Here is a 17,500-nt window from a genome sequence, read left to right as displayed (position 1 = left end):
GTGAACAGCAACAAGTTCAGCACTCTGATGATGTTTTACCTGCCTGCCTTCAACCGTCAATGCAACACTTTAATTAAATGCTTCAAATTAAAGCTGAAGGCCAGTCACACCTGGATGGATCCACTGTGGGGTGTACAGAGCCAATATTTCCACAAACTTATGAACTGTTAGGTCATTCAGACCACATGGAGCTGAACAGGAACCTCAGCAGGTTCAAATAAACCAGAAAAATCCTCAGAAATGAACTTTTAAGCATAAATGATCCAACAGACACAAATAAACAGCTTTGACCCCGTTTGTGTGTCTGCAGTCGGCTCACTTCTTTGACATGATGGACAAGATGGAGGTAAGAGTGTGAGTCTGTGTGTGTGTGTGTGTGTGTGTGTGTGTGTGTGTGTGTGTGTGTGTGTGTGTGTGCGTGTTTTTTAAGACTTTTCTTCAAAATGAATTCTCTCCTTATCCGGAGCAGCTTCTCCGACAAACAACAGGCTTCATGCAATATTCATTTAGCTTCCAGCAGAACAAAACCAGGTTTCAGCCTTTAAATCAGGTACAAACATGACACAACGACGCTGCGGCGTTTCATCCGTCACTTTGGATCTTTGTAATATCTCTGGACACGCGACACATCTAAGGCGTGTTATTTCCCCTTCTTTCTTTCTTTTATATGTTTTATCCTGTTTTATGCTTCTTGTTCTCTCTGGATGTGCTCCTGTTACACCTGCACCTCTACGTCTCATCGCACATCATCATCGTAGCCCTGAACAGGGAAATAAGTTGGATTTTTCCTGCTTGTTTCCTCAGATAAGTCACCCGGTGACTGATGACAAACAGCTGCAGGGTTTAAGTAAAAACAACCGGAGAATCAGCAGATTCTGAACTAGACAACAGCAACACGTAACACTCTCTTTATTTATTAAACACAATAAATCCTTCAGCAGCGAGGGTTTCTGTGTGTCTCCCACCGTGGAGGATATGTGGGCCACTCGCCTTCACAGCGTTGCTTCAGCTCGTTGAGGTTTCATTCAGCCATGCACAGAGAGCTGTGCATGCACAGAGAGCTGCATGGCTGTGTGTGGATCTGTGACCTGCTGATGACCCAGTTTGGTCCAGCTGTGGGACAGACGTCCGCACCCTGACTCTGAACACTTTGGTTCATCACCGCTGCATGTGTTAGTTTTTTGATTTTGAACAAACTCTTTGGTCTCGCTTTGTTCCAGAAGTCTTTGATCAGCTGTAGCTTTGCAAACTTTGACCTTTGACCTGCTAACTGAGGCCTATAGAGGTGGAGCTGTTGGGACCTCAGGTGAAAGGTGTCGTTGTGTTAACACACCTGAATGCTGCAGAGCTACAAACCTCTGAGTCGATCACGCTCCTGTTTACCCAACAGCTCAGTGTTTCTTCACTTTGGTTCTGTTTTGGTTGAATAAATAATCAAAGAGATTTTTATTATGTCCTGATATGTAAAACATTAACACACCATTGCTAATTATTAAATAACAGAAATTAATTTTTAACATATTTTTTGTGAAGTAAAGAAATTTGTCTTTTTTTTTTGTTTGTTTACTTTTTCTTTAATTTTGTGAAATTTGTTTGTCAGAGTCAGAAAAACTCTTCAGCTGATGTTTGTGTGGTTAAAGCTCGTCTTTATCAAAGCTTCACATTAATCCTGTTAGCCTCACAAAAGCTCTAAAAATCCACCAGTGGCTGAAATGTTCCTCCATCAGTGCACATATAATCCACCAAATCTGCATTAATCCGCAGCTGAAAGTAGTTCCATGTAAACACACTGTTTCCTCCCATATTAGCGAGCTGTTTCTTATTTTAATGAATCAGACTGAACCTCTGTGAGCTGTTTTACAGCTTCACGTGTTCGGGTGAAACAGTCTTCATCACGTCTCTCTCCCCGTCTCTGCTGCAGCAGGTGCCAGAAGCTGCAGAGATGAAGACAATCCCTCAGAGACAGAAGGCACGTCTGTCCATCTGTCTGTTTGTCCTCACATCCACCCGCGCTCACTTTTACGGCTTCATTTCATTCATGCTCATAAAGATAACCTGGGGAAGTCCAACCTTCAGCAGGTGTGAGAGCCTGATCGAAGTTTCATCACCCGACTCAGCTGAGAACAAACTGTACTTAAAAGATGGAAATGACCACTGTGATTGTTACAGACTGTATATAAAAGATGGACGTGATCAGCGTGGTTTTCACATGTTGGAATAAGGGCGGAGTGCTAATGCTAGCAGTTAGCTGTGGTGGTTCTACAGTGTGATGATGATCACGTCTGCGTTACACGCAGGAGGACCATGTGACAAACACGCTGACGAGTTTATCTTAGCTGCACTCGGGTTTGTTTCCTGGAGTGGCAGCACAAAACAAAAGCTAGCCGGGTGCAGTGATGGCGGCTGTGGTCGACCGCGGTGAACGCTGAGGCTGTGAGCTCCTCGTTGTGTCTCAGTGATTGTTTTGAATAAACGTCCTGCTCAGCGTCATCCCTCCTGTGGTCGCCTGCATGTCTGCATCATTCCACTTCATGCATCTGTGTTCATGTTTAAGCTTTTTCACTGTAAGTCCATCTCATGGATATTTTTTATGTTCATGACTTCAAACATAAAAACAGCACATTTACATAAGTAAAGTCAGTCAGTGATGAAAGGACAGCTTTGATTCCTCGTGTGTCCAACACATGTTTGACGTCTCCGTCTTTCTGTTTCAGGACGACTACATTCCTTATCCGAGGATCGAGGAGGTGAGACCGATGTTAACACAGCTCAAAACACAAAGCTGAACATTACTGCTAATTGTTTTTTTCAAAAAGGAGGCGTAACAGGAAGTCAGATCAGGGGTGCGTCAGCCAATAAGAGGAGAGGAAAGTTTTATTATAGTCATTTTGTTCATACTGACAGCAGCTAACAATCTTGGGGGGGGGGGGGGGGGGAGACTAGATTCTCCACTGGACCGCCTCCATATGACTCAAACTCTCACTTTCCTCTGATTTGCCGGCTGCAGGAAGCCTGCTGAGGGGTGAGGTGTGTGCTTTTGTTTCACACCTGTCTGAATGTGTGTTGCAGGTGTTGGAGAGGGGGGGGCCGTACCCTCAGGTGATCCTACCTGAGTTTGGAGGCTACTGGATCGAGGATCCTGATGCTCCTCCTCCCTCTGCAGCCAGCAGGGGGAAGGAGGAGGTGGAGGAGGAAGGAAGACAAGAGGAAGAGACCGCCCCAGGGGATTATGGGTACCATCTGGAGGAGATCAACGAGGCTGCTCGGGCGTACAGGAAGCACTTCTTGGGCAGGGTGAGGTTTGATTAAATCCATCTTCATCCTTTGCTGTCACCTGATTGGTTGACGTCCTTCTCTTTTGTTGTCAGGAGCATTTAAACTTCTCGTGCTCATCGAGCAGCGTGGGAAACCTGCTGCTGTCTGTGAGACACGAGCAGGAGAAGGAGCACGAGCACCTCCTCGTCATCATCAGGTAACATGACAGGCTTTCATGGCAAGGGACTACAGACTGTAAAGAAAAGATGGGAAACCCTGCTTTCTTTCTAATGTTCAATCAATCAGAACTTTATTCATCACATGCAAGTTGCCCTGCAGTGAAATGGGTCTGGGCCCAGACCCGCCGTGTCCTCCAGGAGGGAACAAGCATCGAAGGCGTTTGGAAAGGGAGGAGGGATGAGTGCTTATCAGTGTCTGTGTGTGTGCGTGTCCAGAGTTCAGCTGAGACAGTGTCCTTCACCCTGCCAGGCTAAGTAAACAGTCTTCCAGCCAACCCAGGTGGCCTTGCATGGAATGGGAAGAACAGACTCAACACAGTCGTTATCAGGGAGTTGTTGTTCGGCTCCAGCCTTGAGCCCACAGCTGGCGCCGAAGGGATAGCCACATGATCATGGTGGTTTTTACTTTAGTGCGAACAGCTCATGAGAATTTCAAAGCAGTTCTAACAGTCCAACACTGGTCTCTCAATCTCCCGTTGGAGAGCCGCGAGCTTCTCCATGATGTTATCAAACTTACGCTCCGTGATGTTGTCAGTCTTGTGCTCAAAGAGCCGATTCTGAGAACTCACGACCGCAGTGAGCTGCTCCAAGATGTGATTCAATGTACTCTCAGAGGTCTTATTCTGAGTGTTCACAGCAGCCGTAAGCTTCTCCAAGGTCTTAACCATGCTGCACTCAGTGAGCCCATGTTGAGAAGCCGCACCTCATCCCGTCGTTTCAATCCCAGCGGGCAGCCTTGGGGGGGTTTGAACAGCTGGTTCCGCTTCCTTAATTCTCCGATAAGTCAGGGCCAAGCCAGCTCCGATCAGCCAGAACCCTGTTATCATGGTTCATAGGTAGATATCTTCAGCGTCCTCGATCCATAGTCCCGCCAGGCACACGATCCTCTGCCACCCGTCCATCGTGTATCCGGCAGGGAAAGTCCCTCCAGGGCACTCAGGCTCACCCGAGCCCAGACTTCTCGTTGAGAAAAGGGTGTCAATAGCATTCAGAGACCAGTTGATCAAATCCATAATTCTCTTTAGGTTTTAGAGACAGACTGTGAGAGAGTGTTCCAGGGAAAGTAATACAAACGAGACAAGACAAGGACATAGAGGCTAAGCAGGGAAGATAAGGGAGAGGAGAAAAGTACGACCGCCTTCGCCAAGAGCCAGCCGTCACAATCAATGTTTGAGTCCATGGTGGATGGGAAAAGAACAAATGAAAGGAACCTTCAAAATTAAACAGGAAATAATCTCACACAGACAAAATGAAAAGGGAACAGAGATCATCATGGCGGCCATGACCGGTGTGTTTACCCCAAACAGCTCTGTCCTCTGAGTTTAAGCTCTCTGATGATGAACATGAGCTGATAAAAGCCCAAATGAGCTCAGTGTGAGCTAAAATAATCAGGTTCTAAAACCAGAGTTTGACTCAGTCCACCTACGAGGCTGCTGCTCTCAGATGAGTCAGATCCCGTGTGGAGCAGATCTTCTATAAATTGACCACACTACCCGAAGAAGAACAGCAGCCGACTGAAGTCTGTATGAGCAGGCAGCTGGGACCGATGGCCAACCACCTCGAGTTCAATTTAATTAAGATTTCACGTTGAAATAGTTCTTTGTTAATGCACCCTTCACAAAGTCAGCCACCTCTCCTCTTGAGTCTTCAGGACTGCTCTCTAAGATCTAAAGTGCTCGAGTCAAAGGAAGCTCTTTGGGTCATTAAGGTCACACAGGAGGCAGGTGATAGGGTGGGGCTCATAAACATGTCAGGATCTCGACTTTTGGCACTGATGGCTCATGTAAGCTACTACAAATATCTCGCCCTACTTGAGTCGGCTCATGGCAGGTGTTCGGTAGGCCAGGTGTTATCCAGATATTACGATACACCTGACATCTGGCCCAGATGTGGTGGAGTTCTGGCTGAGTAGAGGGAGCAAGACTTGAGTCATCTCCCTCGGTCAAGGCCGATTATGGTCCAAAGAAAACTGCAGATGTGATCCACACGTGGGTCAAACCTTTATCGCTACCTGGTGTCCAGGTGTGACTCAGTTGAGCCTGAGAGATTATTCCAGCTGTGGATCGGACTGCTCCTCCTCACGTTTTCTTGTGAGCAAATATTTGTGTTTTGTGGTTTCGAGTGCCTGTGTTCACACAAGTCTGTGTCACAAACTGTCAATGAGTCAGTGTGAGGACAGAACTAGTATTTAGTTACTTATTCTTGGAGTTAAGTTTTGGTTTCTGGTGCGTCTCTCCTGTTTCATTAGATCTCGGGTGAAAAGCGTCTACCACAGATTATCTCTGGCAGAGCTGCCGGACATCCCAAGTGTACCAGAGCTGGCCAAGGTAAGCACCAGCATCTCAGACTGGTTCCATAGTGTAGCGGTCATCACAGCTGCTTTACATGCTGTACCGAGTTCGAGCCCAAGTGGGTCCATGATGTCCTCTATGGTTGAACTCACCCACTTTGGTAGAGGCTGAGACTTTTGAAGGCTCAGCGTCGTTCTAACTGTAACCTCGATGTTTGTCATTGCGAAGCTGCTGTGCGACGAAGCGGCAGGTCTACGGTTCAGTCCCGTCCTGTACCCAAAGGTAGGCTCCCACACCGTCAGCACACCTGGGTTTCTGTTCCGTGTCAGAGGAGATGATGCACGTCTGTCTTTGTCTGCAGGCATCTCAGCTAATAGTGAACTATGATGAGCATGAGGTGAACAACACCTACAAGTTTGGAGTCATTTACCAGAGATTTGGTCAGGTACCTCACCACCTGCTCACGCTTTGTGTCCACTCGGTGTTTTTGTTTCCATCTTCCTTCTTTATTCCCACTAGTGGACTGATTTCTAACCGAAGCACGTAGGTTTGTTGATGTTAGTGATCAGTGCACTCCATTAGCTGTTACTGTTTTCCACGGGTTTTACTAAATACGCTGCAACTATCGTATGGACGAAATGAGCTGATTTAGAGGTCCTGGGTGATTTTACATGGTATGACCAAATATATATAAGCTGTAAGCACTCCAGAGGACACTGCAGACCAACCCAAGAAGCTCATAAAGATGTTCGCTCATTCTTAGTGTTGCCTTGTGAAAGAATTTGTATTGTGTTCCAGTATTTTGTTTTGGAGTGCTGGGTCACTGGTACGGCCTGGTTGATGTTATTGATCCTGCTGATTATATCAGCACTTCGTCTGCTGTAAAACCTGTTTCAGCAAATGTTTTCAAACTATGAAAAACACATTAGCCAACATTATTTTTAAAATAATAATCTCAGTGTAGTCCGTCTTTTGTTCTTTGGCATCATTAATAAGCACTTCACATCTGAGAGTAGTTCACCTTCTGTGATGAGTGTATCGGTCGTAGCTGACATGTCACCTGTCCCTCAGGTGTCTGAGGAGGAGCTGTTCAGGAACAACGAGGAAACGCCGGCTTTCACAGAGTTCCTGCAGCTGCTGGGAGACACAGTGGATCTGCAGGACTTCAAAGGGTGAGAGACGAGACAAAACTGCAAATCATCACGTTTAATCAGTTATTTCTATCAGTAACATGTCAGTTGATACCAAAGCAGATCCTTTAGTAGCAACTAGGGCTGCCACAAACGATTATTTTGATAGTCGACTAATCAGATCATCATCCATCGGACGTAAAACGTACAGCTTATTGCACCAGCATGTATCTGCTCTTATATAACTATCATTAGCTTACAGCTTTAAGTGTTTCAGGTGCTAACTAAAAATAAAGACAAGATGATAGTTTATTAAATGTTAATGACATTTGCAGATTGTTTCGGTGAAGTTTAATAAACTCCTTCTATCTAAAATATAACAGGACACTGGAGTATATTCTGGAGCATCTCACACTTCTGATGATCAGCTGTCTGCTTGACGTTTATTCAGCTGTGTAAAAACTATAACTTTAATCTCAGACAAACCGATTTACTCAGGAACAAATAAAATACTGAAAAAAAGCCAAACAATAACATTTGTAAGTTCTCTAAGTGACTCATATATCATGTTTAACCTGAGCAGCGAAAGACGGCGGTGGGTTTGAAAACGATTTGCCGGGAGTCCGGTGTTCTCACGGCGCTAGTGACCTAGCCCCCGGCTCGCTATCGAGCTAGTGGGTAACAGACGTCTCCGAAAACGTCGGAGCGCTTTTGAAAATATGTGGTGTCCTGATAAACTGAGCAGATATTTGAGGTTTACACAGCTACATTCTCGCCTGAAAATATGTTAAACGTTTATTTTGTGACGCAGAAAGAATAATAAGAGTAATATTAAAACTAACCAGCTGCCGCCATTGTTGGAAACTGAGCTGGGCTGCGCTATGAATTCTGGGACGCAGCTTCTTCTTCTTCTGGGTTTAACGGCAGCTGGCATCCTTGTACATGCAGTGCTGCCATCTTCTGTTTCAGTCCGTTATTACACTCTTAAATCCTGCTACTGATTCCTGCGTCTTTTGTGATCTTACAAAGCTTCAAACGACGCGTCGACTATTAAATCAGTCGTCGAAGGTTTTGATAGTCGACGTAATCGTGACTAGTCGACTAATCGTGGCAGCCTTATTGGACAACCATGGGATTTTCTCGGATCTCTCGGAGTAAATTTTGTAGCTGTGCCACAGTTTAGTCCAGTACGGACTGACGGACAAATCAAACACACAGAGCAATGAAAACGGTCTGTAATCAGTGACCCATAAAAAATAACCTGAGACAGCCCGAGACTCAAAGTTTATTTATTACTCAGAATATTAATTGAATTGAATTGAATTGAATTGAATGAATGCTTTATTGGCCATATGCAGGTTGCCCCGCAGAGGAATAGGACCCCCCCAATTTACACACACAACAAAGACATCACATTAAACAGTGTGTGTTGACATTTCATTGTTTGTCTGCAGTGAAACAAAACATTTACTGGCCCTGAGTGTTTGTTACTGGACCTGTTTAGATTAAGGTTCAGTTAAACGCCTGTTTCATTCTGCGTGTTACGTGTTTCCAGCTTTGCTCCATCACACACAGAGATTAAGCTTCTTAAAGAACAATCAGCACACAAACCAAAATAAATCAGGAGGGAAGCCAGCTCCTCCATGAGCACAGATGGCTGATTCACTCTGAATCGCATTTATTTACTCCAAACTCTAAATAGCTTTCGTTAACCTCAGAGCAGGTCACCTGCAGACTGAGTGGTGCCCTTTTCCTCTGTGCAGGTTTCGGGGGGGTCTGGATGTGTCTCACGGTCAGACGGGGTCTCAGTCCATCTACACGGTCCACCGGCAGCAGGAGATCATGTTCCACGTGTCCACCAAACTGCCCTTCACCGAGGGAGACGCCCAGCAGGTAGGCGGCATGAAGATGGCGTGACAGAGAAACAAAACACAGAATGAGTCAGCGTGAAACAGGAGGACGGGCTGCGACTCAGCAGCAGCAGCAGACGGTTTGGCAGGCTGGCTCCGTGTGAAGCAGACGCCTGCAGCAGGAAGGGATGCTCGTCATCACGTGACCCTGTGTCTGCACAATCACAGCATCTCAGTCTACACCAGAGATGGGCAGTAACGCGTTACTTGTAACGCGTTACTGGTAACGCGTTACTGCAATCTGATTACTTTTTTCAAGTAACGAGTAAAGTAAGGGATTACTATTGCAAAATCGGTAATTAGATTACCGTTACTTTCCCGTAGGAACGCTGCGTTACTGCGTTACTAAAACCGTGATTTATTTGCGAGAATGTCTCACGACAGTGACGTAAGCAAGTGCGACGTTAGTGACAACAGCTGTGTGCAGATCAACAATGGATCATATATGGAGTGCAGAGAGAGTATGAGCGTGCAGCGTTTAAAGCGTGGAAGTACTGACCTTACTTTGAGTTTGATTCCATAAAAAGTGACAAAAACATTAGTGTCCGCTGTGCGTAGGAAGAAAACTTCTTTTTACAGCAAAAAAACCCCTAAACTTCCAACAAGCACCGAGTAGCTACGACGTAATGGGAAACTCACAGAGAAACTCGCGGATTCTTCCACTGACCGCGGCACACCTGCACCAGGGTAAACCTCCGCCTACCCCACTCCTGCTTTACGGGTGAAAATAGAGCAACAGGACCGCTGAGTCTTTGACTTTATTTATTTTCTGCTGTGTTTTACTTGCATCTATTTGAAAGACTGAGTGTAAACACACAAAATATTTTATTTTATGAGCTGGAATGTGCAGAAAATAGGTTTAAATGTTAAACTAATTTCTTCCAGTCAGAGAATGTTGCAGATAATTAAATGTTTGCTTGATGCATAAAGTTAAAAGATTAAAACTAATAAAACAAGTTTTAAAAAGATCTATCGCTTTATCACCTCTTCAGGTTGTAAATAGTGTTTTTAAAAAGTAACTAAGTAACTAAGTAACTAAGTAATTAATTACTTTTGAAAATAAGTAATCAGTAAAGTAACTGGATTACTTTTTTGGGGAAGTAATCAGTAATTAGTTACTGATTACTTTTTTCAAGTAACTTGACCAACACTGGTCTACACCAACAGCACAAACAGGTGAAGCTAGCAGCTACAGGGGACATGATCTAGAGCCAAAAATGGTTTTATTTATTTATTTAGTATCAGCCTGTAAACGTGTTTGTTGCTGCTGTAAAGTTTGAACATGTGAGCGACTCACTGCGAGAGCCTCTGCTGGACGTCAGAGGAACTGCAGCTGTTGATGCTTCAGTGTTTGCACCTGCTTGCATCCAAACACAGCGTGTTCAGTCAGACTGTTGTTCACTGACTGACAGTTTGTCTTGTAACAGTGTGACAGAAGCACTTTGAAGTTGTTGCTGTGCTTCATAAACTTTATGAGCCGTCCTGACTGCACGTAACAGCATCACTCTGTCCTTCAGCTGCAGAGGAAACGGCACATCGGAAATGACATCGTGGCGCTGGTTTTTCAAGAAGAGGCCACCCCTTTCGTCCCCGACATGATCGCCTCCAACTTCCTCCACGCCTTCATCGTGGTGCAGGCGGAGGAGCCGTGCTCTGAGACCACCTCCTACAAGGTACACGCCGGCTTCCTTTTCTCCATGATGGAGGTTTTTTATAGATTTGACTCTGTCGTCTGTGAGGTTCATGGCATCAGATGCAGTTTAATCTGGGAATCAAAGACGAGCTTTAATCTGAATTCACAGAAACAAACCCAAATCCTCGTGGTGGCTGAAGATCTCTCTATCAGCCTCTGAAACATGACAACAACGGAGATGAAGCCTCACACCAGAGGCTCCTCCTTCTCTTACTGAGGAGAGGAAGCGTCTCTATTATTGCTCATAGCTGGGTGGGTTTGCGTGGGTGGGGATCAGACACAGATCTGCCTGTTTCACTCCACCAGTTACAACAGCTGTTCTGACTGACAGGTTTCCGTCACAGCGCGAGAGGACGTCCCGCCCTTTGGCCCGCCCCTCCCCGCCCCTGTCTTTAAAAAGGTGAGGCTGTCGGACGTTTCATAGGAACGTGAGGCTGATCTGAGAGCTGTGGTTAAGTCTGCTGCGTTTTGTACTTCAGGGTCCAGAGTTCAGAGAGTTTCTTCTCACCAAACTCATCAACGCAGAGCTGGCCTGCTACAAGAGCGACCGCTTCGCCCGACTCGAGGTAGAAAGAGCTGCAGGCCGTCCCCCAGAGTCACAACCACACCGTGTGTCTAATAAGACAGACGCAGTGATGCAATCACAGTAACAGATTTCAGTACTGAGCTCATGATGTGACAGGAAGTATTTAATTACCGGGCGTTAGTTCCTTGTATTTATATGAACCTACAAACACATGAAGGCAGGACCAGCAGAATAAAGAGAAACACGTCCGCTTCTACAGGAAGCAAAGGAATAATTATGTTGCAGGTAAACTCCTGCAGTGCGTCTGTCATTTCGCTGCACTGTTCAGACTGCGAGCGTACTTGATGGACGCTCGAGTGATTTGTTTTGGTTTCGATTATAAGTGACAGTAGAGAAAAATGATTCATATTAAACATAAAGTCAGTGATGTTGCAGAGAAGCCTGACACTCTAAAAGCTGCTCGCCTGTGCAGAAGATCTGCGACACCTCCTGAACTTTAGAGAAATAACACAGCGAGGACATGAGGGGTTTCATGATTCTTTGCGTCTCCGTCAGGAGCGAACCCGCGCCGCCCTCCTGGACAGCCTCCACGACGAGCTGCAGAGACGCTCCCAGAGCATGCTGGGATTGACGTCAGGGCCGGAGGAGGAGGGCCGAGGGGAGAATGGACAGGCCCACGGAGGACTGCTGGAGTCCATCAAGGTGAATGTTGACCTTTCCTCCTGTCGTCTTCTTCTTCTCCTGCTTTGAAATGATGGTTTTATGGGATGCTCCAGAACCAATCCAACTCACATACCTCCACCGAGGAAAGTAGTCCCACTTTACAAGCAGTAAAAGCTGTAATGTGAATGTTAGTGTGTCAGCAGCGTGTTTTAGACTGGAGCTACTGTCAGTGACGCCGGACTCTTACCTCAGCACGTGATCTGTCACTATTACAGTTTTATTTCCCAGTTTTTGGTCCACGTAAATGTGTTTGACACAGTAATAGACATGTTATATAGAGCATGTTATATTTTCCCTCATCAATGAATTATGAAGTAAATTTATTTCTTTTTTATTTACTTTATGGAACTTGTGCATTTTTCCATCCAACTTTCAGTGATAGTGAAGTTAAAGCCGTGCAGTCTTTATCCACAACATTATGTTTAATTAGTAAGAAAATCATTTTTACAACAACAAAGAAATATTTATTAGGAAAAACATGAATTTCATAGCCAGTAAAAGCAGAGATAAGGTTTTGTTGAAGTTGCAAACAGCTGCTTTCTGTATTAGAGTCACAGTCACACTGTGGAGATAGCTACAGCTTTTATTCTGAAAGGCAAGGGCAGGAAGAAGCCAAATCTTTTTCCATTTCAGAGGGCGATGCGAGGGAGGAGCGTCTCCATGGAGACCATGTCGAGGGGCGGGGTTGGACTGCCCACCAGTTTGAGTGGGGGGGGTCTGGCACACCTGAACGTGGAGGTGAGTCGTTCTGCAGGTAACTGAAGGAGCAGGTTGAACCCCGCTCGTCTGTGAGCGGCCCCCGTTGACACCTGGACTCTTTGCGTTGGCAGTGACGTCAAGTCTCCCGTGAAGCGGCGCTCGGGACTTTTTCCTCGCCTGCTCAACGTCGACAGCCAAACAGAGAAGCACAGCCAGAGGAGGTAACGCTGCCCAACGTGCCTCTCAGTTTGTTTACCTGGACAGTAAAGTTCAAACCCACCAGTGTGCATGTCAGCACGGCTGCACAGGTGGGGGTGCACCTTCAGGAGAGCTGGTCTCGACAGGTGTGCTGTGTATTGCTGAGCTAACAGCTTTAACCTGCCTCCAGGACATTAACCCCGCCTCCTCCTGTCTCTGATACGCCTCCTCAGCCTCCTCGGTGAGCAGAGGAGCTTCGACGGCTGCAACCCGATGCTGGAGGTGAGGCCAGAGCTGCCGTCCAATCCTAGCTCTCCAGAGGCGGGGCAGCGGGACAGGTGTGTGCAGCAGAAGCAGCAGCAAGTGAAAGAAGCAGATGTTTCAGTTTTCACTGCGAAACAAAAAACTTCATCACTTTTTCACTTTCACGGGCAGGATTCACACGAAGAAGGAGAGCAGTAAGATTTCCAGGTCGACATCCAGCACCTGCAGCTTCAGCATCCCAGCTGACGACACACACCTGGTGAGAAAACACGCTCAGCGCTACATTCAGCTCAGTGTTATTTAGGGCGCCTTGCATTGTAACGCAGACCCTCATCACTGCGTCCTCTCTGTGTCTGTGCGTGTCCAGGCTGCGACGGTAGAAGGTCAGAGTTCAGCTCCGGTCATCGTGTGCCGCAGCCCCACAGGTGCGACGCCCGCTCACCGCCAGCGTTTCTGTTCTGGAGCCGTTCTCACGTCTCGTTTGCTCTCTCCTCTCTCAGAGCTGAGAAACAAGAACTCGCCCAGATCCAACCTGAAGTTTCGCTTCGACAAGCTGAGCCACTCCGCCGCAGTAAGTCTGTGTGACAGCCAATCAGCACGCTCGCTGTTTACCTGGATATGCAGCTGATTGGGCTGCACGACTCTCAGGACGTCACTGCTGTTTTTAATTTTTGTTCAGTGTGATTTTTCAAGTATGTTCTGTGTAATCTGATTACTGAGTGTGAAACCTTCCTTCCGTCTGCAGCAGGGACACTGAGCTGACAGGACGGCGCTGACAGGTGTGTGCTTTCCCAGAAGTCTGCTTTTCAATCCCATTTTTCAAAGTGCTGCTTCTGTCACTCTGTTCTGCTTCTGAGTCTACTTCCTGCTTTATTTTGAAAGTTAGTTCTTCCTGTAGCATCCTATGTTTTACTTCCTGTCTTTGTTGGCTCATGTTCACACTTTCTGGGCGGTGATGTGTTCTCCTCTTTCTCTCGCTGCTTTCCAGAATAAAAGCCTGAAGCTTCAAACAGACAGCAGAAGGAGGAGGAGGGTCTCCTGATGGACCACCACACACACATACTTGTCTTTCTGTCTTTGTGAGGACCCCGAGTGCAGCTCTCCTGTTTCTGTTTTTTTTCTTCTCATCTTCTGCACAAACCATAAAATCATTTCTGAACATAAACGTATGTGTGCGCAGGACACTGAACTCCTTTTTAAACCGTTCTACGGTCAAACTCGACGCAGAGCTCTTCCTGTTTTGCGCTTCATTCAGTGTAAGATGTAGCTGTAGAAACTTTATTTATCACAGAAACAGCAGCAGCTCTTAAAACTTTACTTTAATGAGCAGTTTGGTTTACGTGGAAACAAACTGATGATGAGTAGCTCCAAACACCAGGGGGCGCTGCAGAGAGGGGCTGAGATTCCACCCAAAGGACCAGGACCCGCAGCTAAGCTTCCCTGAGGGGCAGCGGTTGATGCCCCTCTCCCCAAACACCGCTGAGGTGCTCGCGTCCAGCTGGGAGACGTCCTCTCTCCAAGTATTTCAACCAAAACAAGAAAAACAAAAACACCACGGGAGCTCAAAGTTTGGGGATTCACTCGTATCAGCGGCAACCACAAGAACTGTAACGCCCCGCCCCCTGTCTCCCTGTGAGATGATTGGTCCTCAGTGCCGTTTAGTCTTTTTGTCAACCGGCACGTGCTGGTCCCCCGAAGGTGCCTGGTCCTGGAGGAGAGCTCCTGCGGTGGACGCGAGGCCTTTATCACCCTAAAGTTTGTGACTCTGATGGTTTCTCAACACAGACGCTGTGTGACATCACAAAGATCCAAGTACAGAAAAACTGCGGTAAAGCTCGTAATTAGAAATGTTACGTTTGTTACGAACGCCCACCGCGTGAACGGGGAGGAGGAGCTGCTCGATCTGTGGGATTTATTCTTATTACAGTTTTTTCTGATTGCTTAAGCACATTTTTTGTAACTATTGGCTAATTTTGCAAAACTCTTCACACAAATAAGAAAACCTGTCACCCAATCATCCAAACATTGTAGTTCTCTTGCAAAAGCAAACACAGCTAGATTAACTCTCCACACCTTCGTAAAAATGGTGTTTCCGTATCAAACAGTACACACAAGCCATCATCTACTAAGCACACAATGCGCCAACTGCACACTGATGGTATGAATACAAAACACATCTGGCGTTTGCTTTCTCTGTGCACAAGGTAGGCTATGTCAGTTTGAGCTCATACTTCTGTCATAGATCCATAAGCATAGAGGGATCCAAACTTCAAGTACTGGTGTTTATTCAAACACATCAAAACAAACACAAGTGTTTATTTCCAAGTATAGGATTATTTGCAATCGCCATAATGACTATATGGGTTACTTGGTCTGCAGTGAACATGCTTCCTCTGCCCCAGCATCTGGTCATCTAGCAATTCTGTAAAGTAACAATTTCAGTATTTTTACATCAATGGTATTGGTGTGTTTCTCATTGGCATATGGCAGTGCTACAGATCTTTGTGCGAAGTGACTGTACTAACCGATTCTCATTTCAAGATGTCCTTATGGTGCTTGCTACAGTGTAGCGGCTCGAGTTAGGCTGGACCCGTTGGCCAGCTACCCTCAGGGTCATTCCACGGTTGATTACATGGTCCACTATTGTAGCTCTGATGTCATCAGCAATTCTATTTCTTACTCTTCCTACCCTTCCTCTCCCCCTCCTCATCTTCCTCTTGCTCCTCCTTGTCGTCCTCTTCATCCTACTTCTTCACCCCCACGTCCTCTTCCTCGGCCTCCTCTACTTCTCACTCTTTCTGCTCCCTCCATTGTACTCCGCACACACAGCTTACCTGTATTATAGTGCTTAGGCTGATTGCAAAGTGAACTAATTATCTAAAAAAGTTTTCACATGTGAAAGTGTGCCAGACAGTTGGCAAATTAGTGTTAATGATAGCCATACATGTGTATACTTTTGCTAGGAGTGTGTTGGAAATTTGGTAATTGAGTGTTGTGCAGTGAATTGTGCCTACAGTTTTGCAAAGTGTGTGTTACAAAATTGCAAACTGAGTGCAAAGCAGTTTTTGTGCTTTTAGTTTTGCAAACTCAGTGAGTGGTTTTGCTATAAGTCTGAATAGTTTTAGAGATTGTGCTACAGGAATCACAGTTAGGGTTTAAGCATTCAGAAAAAACTGTAATAACAAATAATAACACGTGGCTGCGGGTTCAGATTCAGACAGACGCTGCCGTTCTCCACGCACACTGTCACGTCGTGAGCTCCACCTGAACCTTTTTTAGACTGCTGCGGCACACAGCGGCTGAGCGACGGGGCTCAGGTGGGCGGTGCTGCAGGTGAGTCAGAGGTGGAGCTGCTGGAGGTCAGGGAGAAGAAGAAGCTTTGCGCTCCCTCTCTGAGGGACAATCGCACCAATTACGTCGAGTCTCGAGGTCACTCACTCCACTGGAAGCTGCGCAGCTACAGGAGTTCAGGTTTTCAAAATAAAAGCTGTGGTTTGTTTTAAAAGAGGGACGATGATGCAGCATGAACACAAAGATGTCTGCATGTGTTTCTGATGTCATAAAGTGTGTGTGCGTGCGTGCGTGTGTGTGTGTGTGTGATGTAAAGCATGAATCTGTAAAACTGAACATTTCACAAATAAAAATCAGCTTCTTTCAGTGTTTATTGTTGTTTTTGTCGTGTCATTCTCTCCCAACATTAAAGCGGATTATTTTTCGTCTCAGTGGGTTTTTACTTTTGTATTTTTTTTTTACTGAAGACACGCTTCAGCTGCAGAAGTCATTTTTGTCTGCAGCTACAAACTACTGTGCATGTCGTGTTCATGCACAGCTGGAGCCTCAGAGCCAGATGCTGGTTCAAAGCATTGAAAAAGGTTGATTGTCCTTTTGTGAAAGAACAAAAAACTAACAAATAATTAGTTGTTAGTTGTTCTTCTCTGTGTTTATTTGTGTATTTGTGTGTCTGAGTATCTGTTATAAAACAATTAAAGCAAATAAATATGGAACTTTATAAATAAGAGAGAAAATTATTGTTTAACTGAGAGATGAATAAATGTTTTTATACTGCGTTTTCATTAGTTTCTATTTCTGTCACAGCCTTGTGTTTATTTCTTTATTCAGTGTAATTCTGATAATGTTTTACTCTGTTATCATGCTTACCTGTTTATTAATTAGTTTGTACTTTTTTATTTAGATTTTTCAGACATTGTGCAGTACACTTCAGCCCTGTTATATTTAGGACTGTTTACATTTATTAAAATGTTTTTACATGTTCTACTATATCGTCTGTGACGCTGTTAGCGTGTCTGTTGTTCAGCACCGCCATCTGCTGAGCTGAGCATAACATCATGTTTTACCCTTAAAAACCACAGGGGGCGGAAGAGCTCTGGTGCGCCGCCTGCAGGCCGCAGAAGAAGCCGTAGTTACCGTTTCCGGGTCAGCCCAGAGCCGCAGCGCTAGCGGCCGTTGTTAGCTGCTTGGTTAGCACCATGGCGGCAGTACGCAGCTTGCGGGTCTCGGTGAAATCAGACAGCGGCTCTGACCGCTCGGACTCCGATTCCGAGTCGGATAGAG

At 45.8% G+C, this 17,500-nt stretch overlaps 2 protein-coding genes across 3 annotated transcripts in view; both read left to right on the top strand.

Moving 5' to 3' along the window:
* The window catches only part of LOC309715604 (rap1 GTPase-activating protein 2-like), a 41,594-nt gene extending 27,887 nt beyond the window's left edge, over positions 1–13,707 (top strand). The window contains exons 4-24 of the mRNA XM_082548849.1: positions 311–346; positions 1,922–1,969; positions 2,715–2,747; positions 3,070–3,294; positions 3,369–3,472; positions 5,743–5,821; positions 6,014–6,067; positions 6,147–6,230; positions 6,857–6,957; positions 8,679–8,808; positions 10,343–10,498; positions 10,850–10,918; positions 10,998–11,084; positions 11,600–11,746; positions 12,401–12,521; positions 12,561–12,687; positions 12,898–13,002; positions 13,100–13,187; positions 13,296–13,353; positions 13,429–13,499; positions 13,674–13,707. Coding sequence (XP_082404975.1) covers positions 311–346; positions 1,922–1,969; positions 2,715–2,747; positions 3,070–3,294; positions 3,369–3,472; positions 5,743–5,821; positions 6,014–6,067; positions 6,147–6,230; positions 6,857–6,957; positions 8,679–8,808; positions 10,343–10,498; positions 10,850–10,918; positions 10,998–11,084; positions 11,600–11,746; positions 12,401–12,521; positions 12,561–12,687; positions 12,898–13,002; positions 13,100–13,187; positions 13,296–13,353; positions 13,429–13,499; positions 13,674–13,685 — 1,935 coding nt within the window. The 3' untranslated portion in view covers positions 13,686–13,707. The remainder of the gene's footprint in view (positions 1–310; positions 347–1,921; positions 1,970–2,714; positions 2,748–3,069; positions 3,295–3,368; positions 3,473–5,742; positions 5,822–6,013; positions 6,068–6,146; positions 6,231–6,856; positions 6,958–8,678; positions 8,809–10,342; positions 10,499–10,849; positions 10,919–10,997; positions 11,085–11,599; positions 11,747–12,400; positions 12,522–12,560; positions 12,688–12,897; positions 13,003–13,099; positions 13,188–13,295; positions 13,354–13,428; positions 13,500–13,673) is intronic.
* Positions 13,708–17,347: 3,640 nt separating this feature from the next.
* ncbp3 (nuclear cap binding subunit 3) overlaps positions 17,348–17,500 on the top strand; it is an 11,695-nt gene continuing 11,542 nt past the window's right edge. For both annotated transcript variants that reach the window (XM_082548116.1, XM_082548115.1), the window contains exon 1: positions 17,348–17,500. This exon is cut by the window's right edge and continues 92 nt beyond it. In XM_082548116.1, the coding sequence (XP_082404242.1) occupies positions 17,416–17,500 (85 nt within the window). In that variant the 5' untranslated portion in view covers positions 17,348–17,415.

The sequence above is a fragment of the Aulonocara stuartgranti genome, assembly GCF_965226115.1.
Source record: "Aulonocara stuartgranti genome assembly, chromosome: 10".
NCBI lineage: Eukaryota > Metazoa > Chordata > Actinopteri > Cichliformes > Cichlidae > Aulonocara > Aulonocara stuartgranti.
This window is presented reverse-complemented; position numbering and strand designations above follow the sequence as displayed.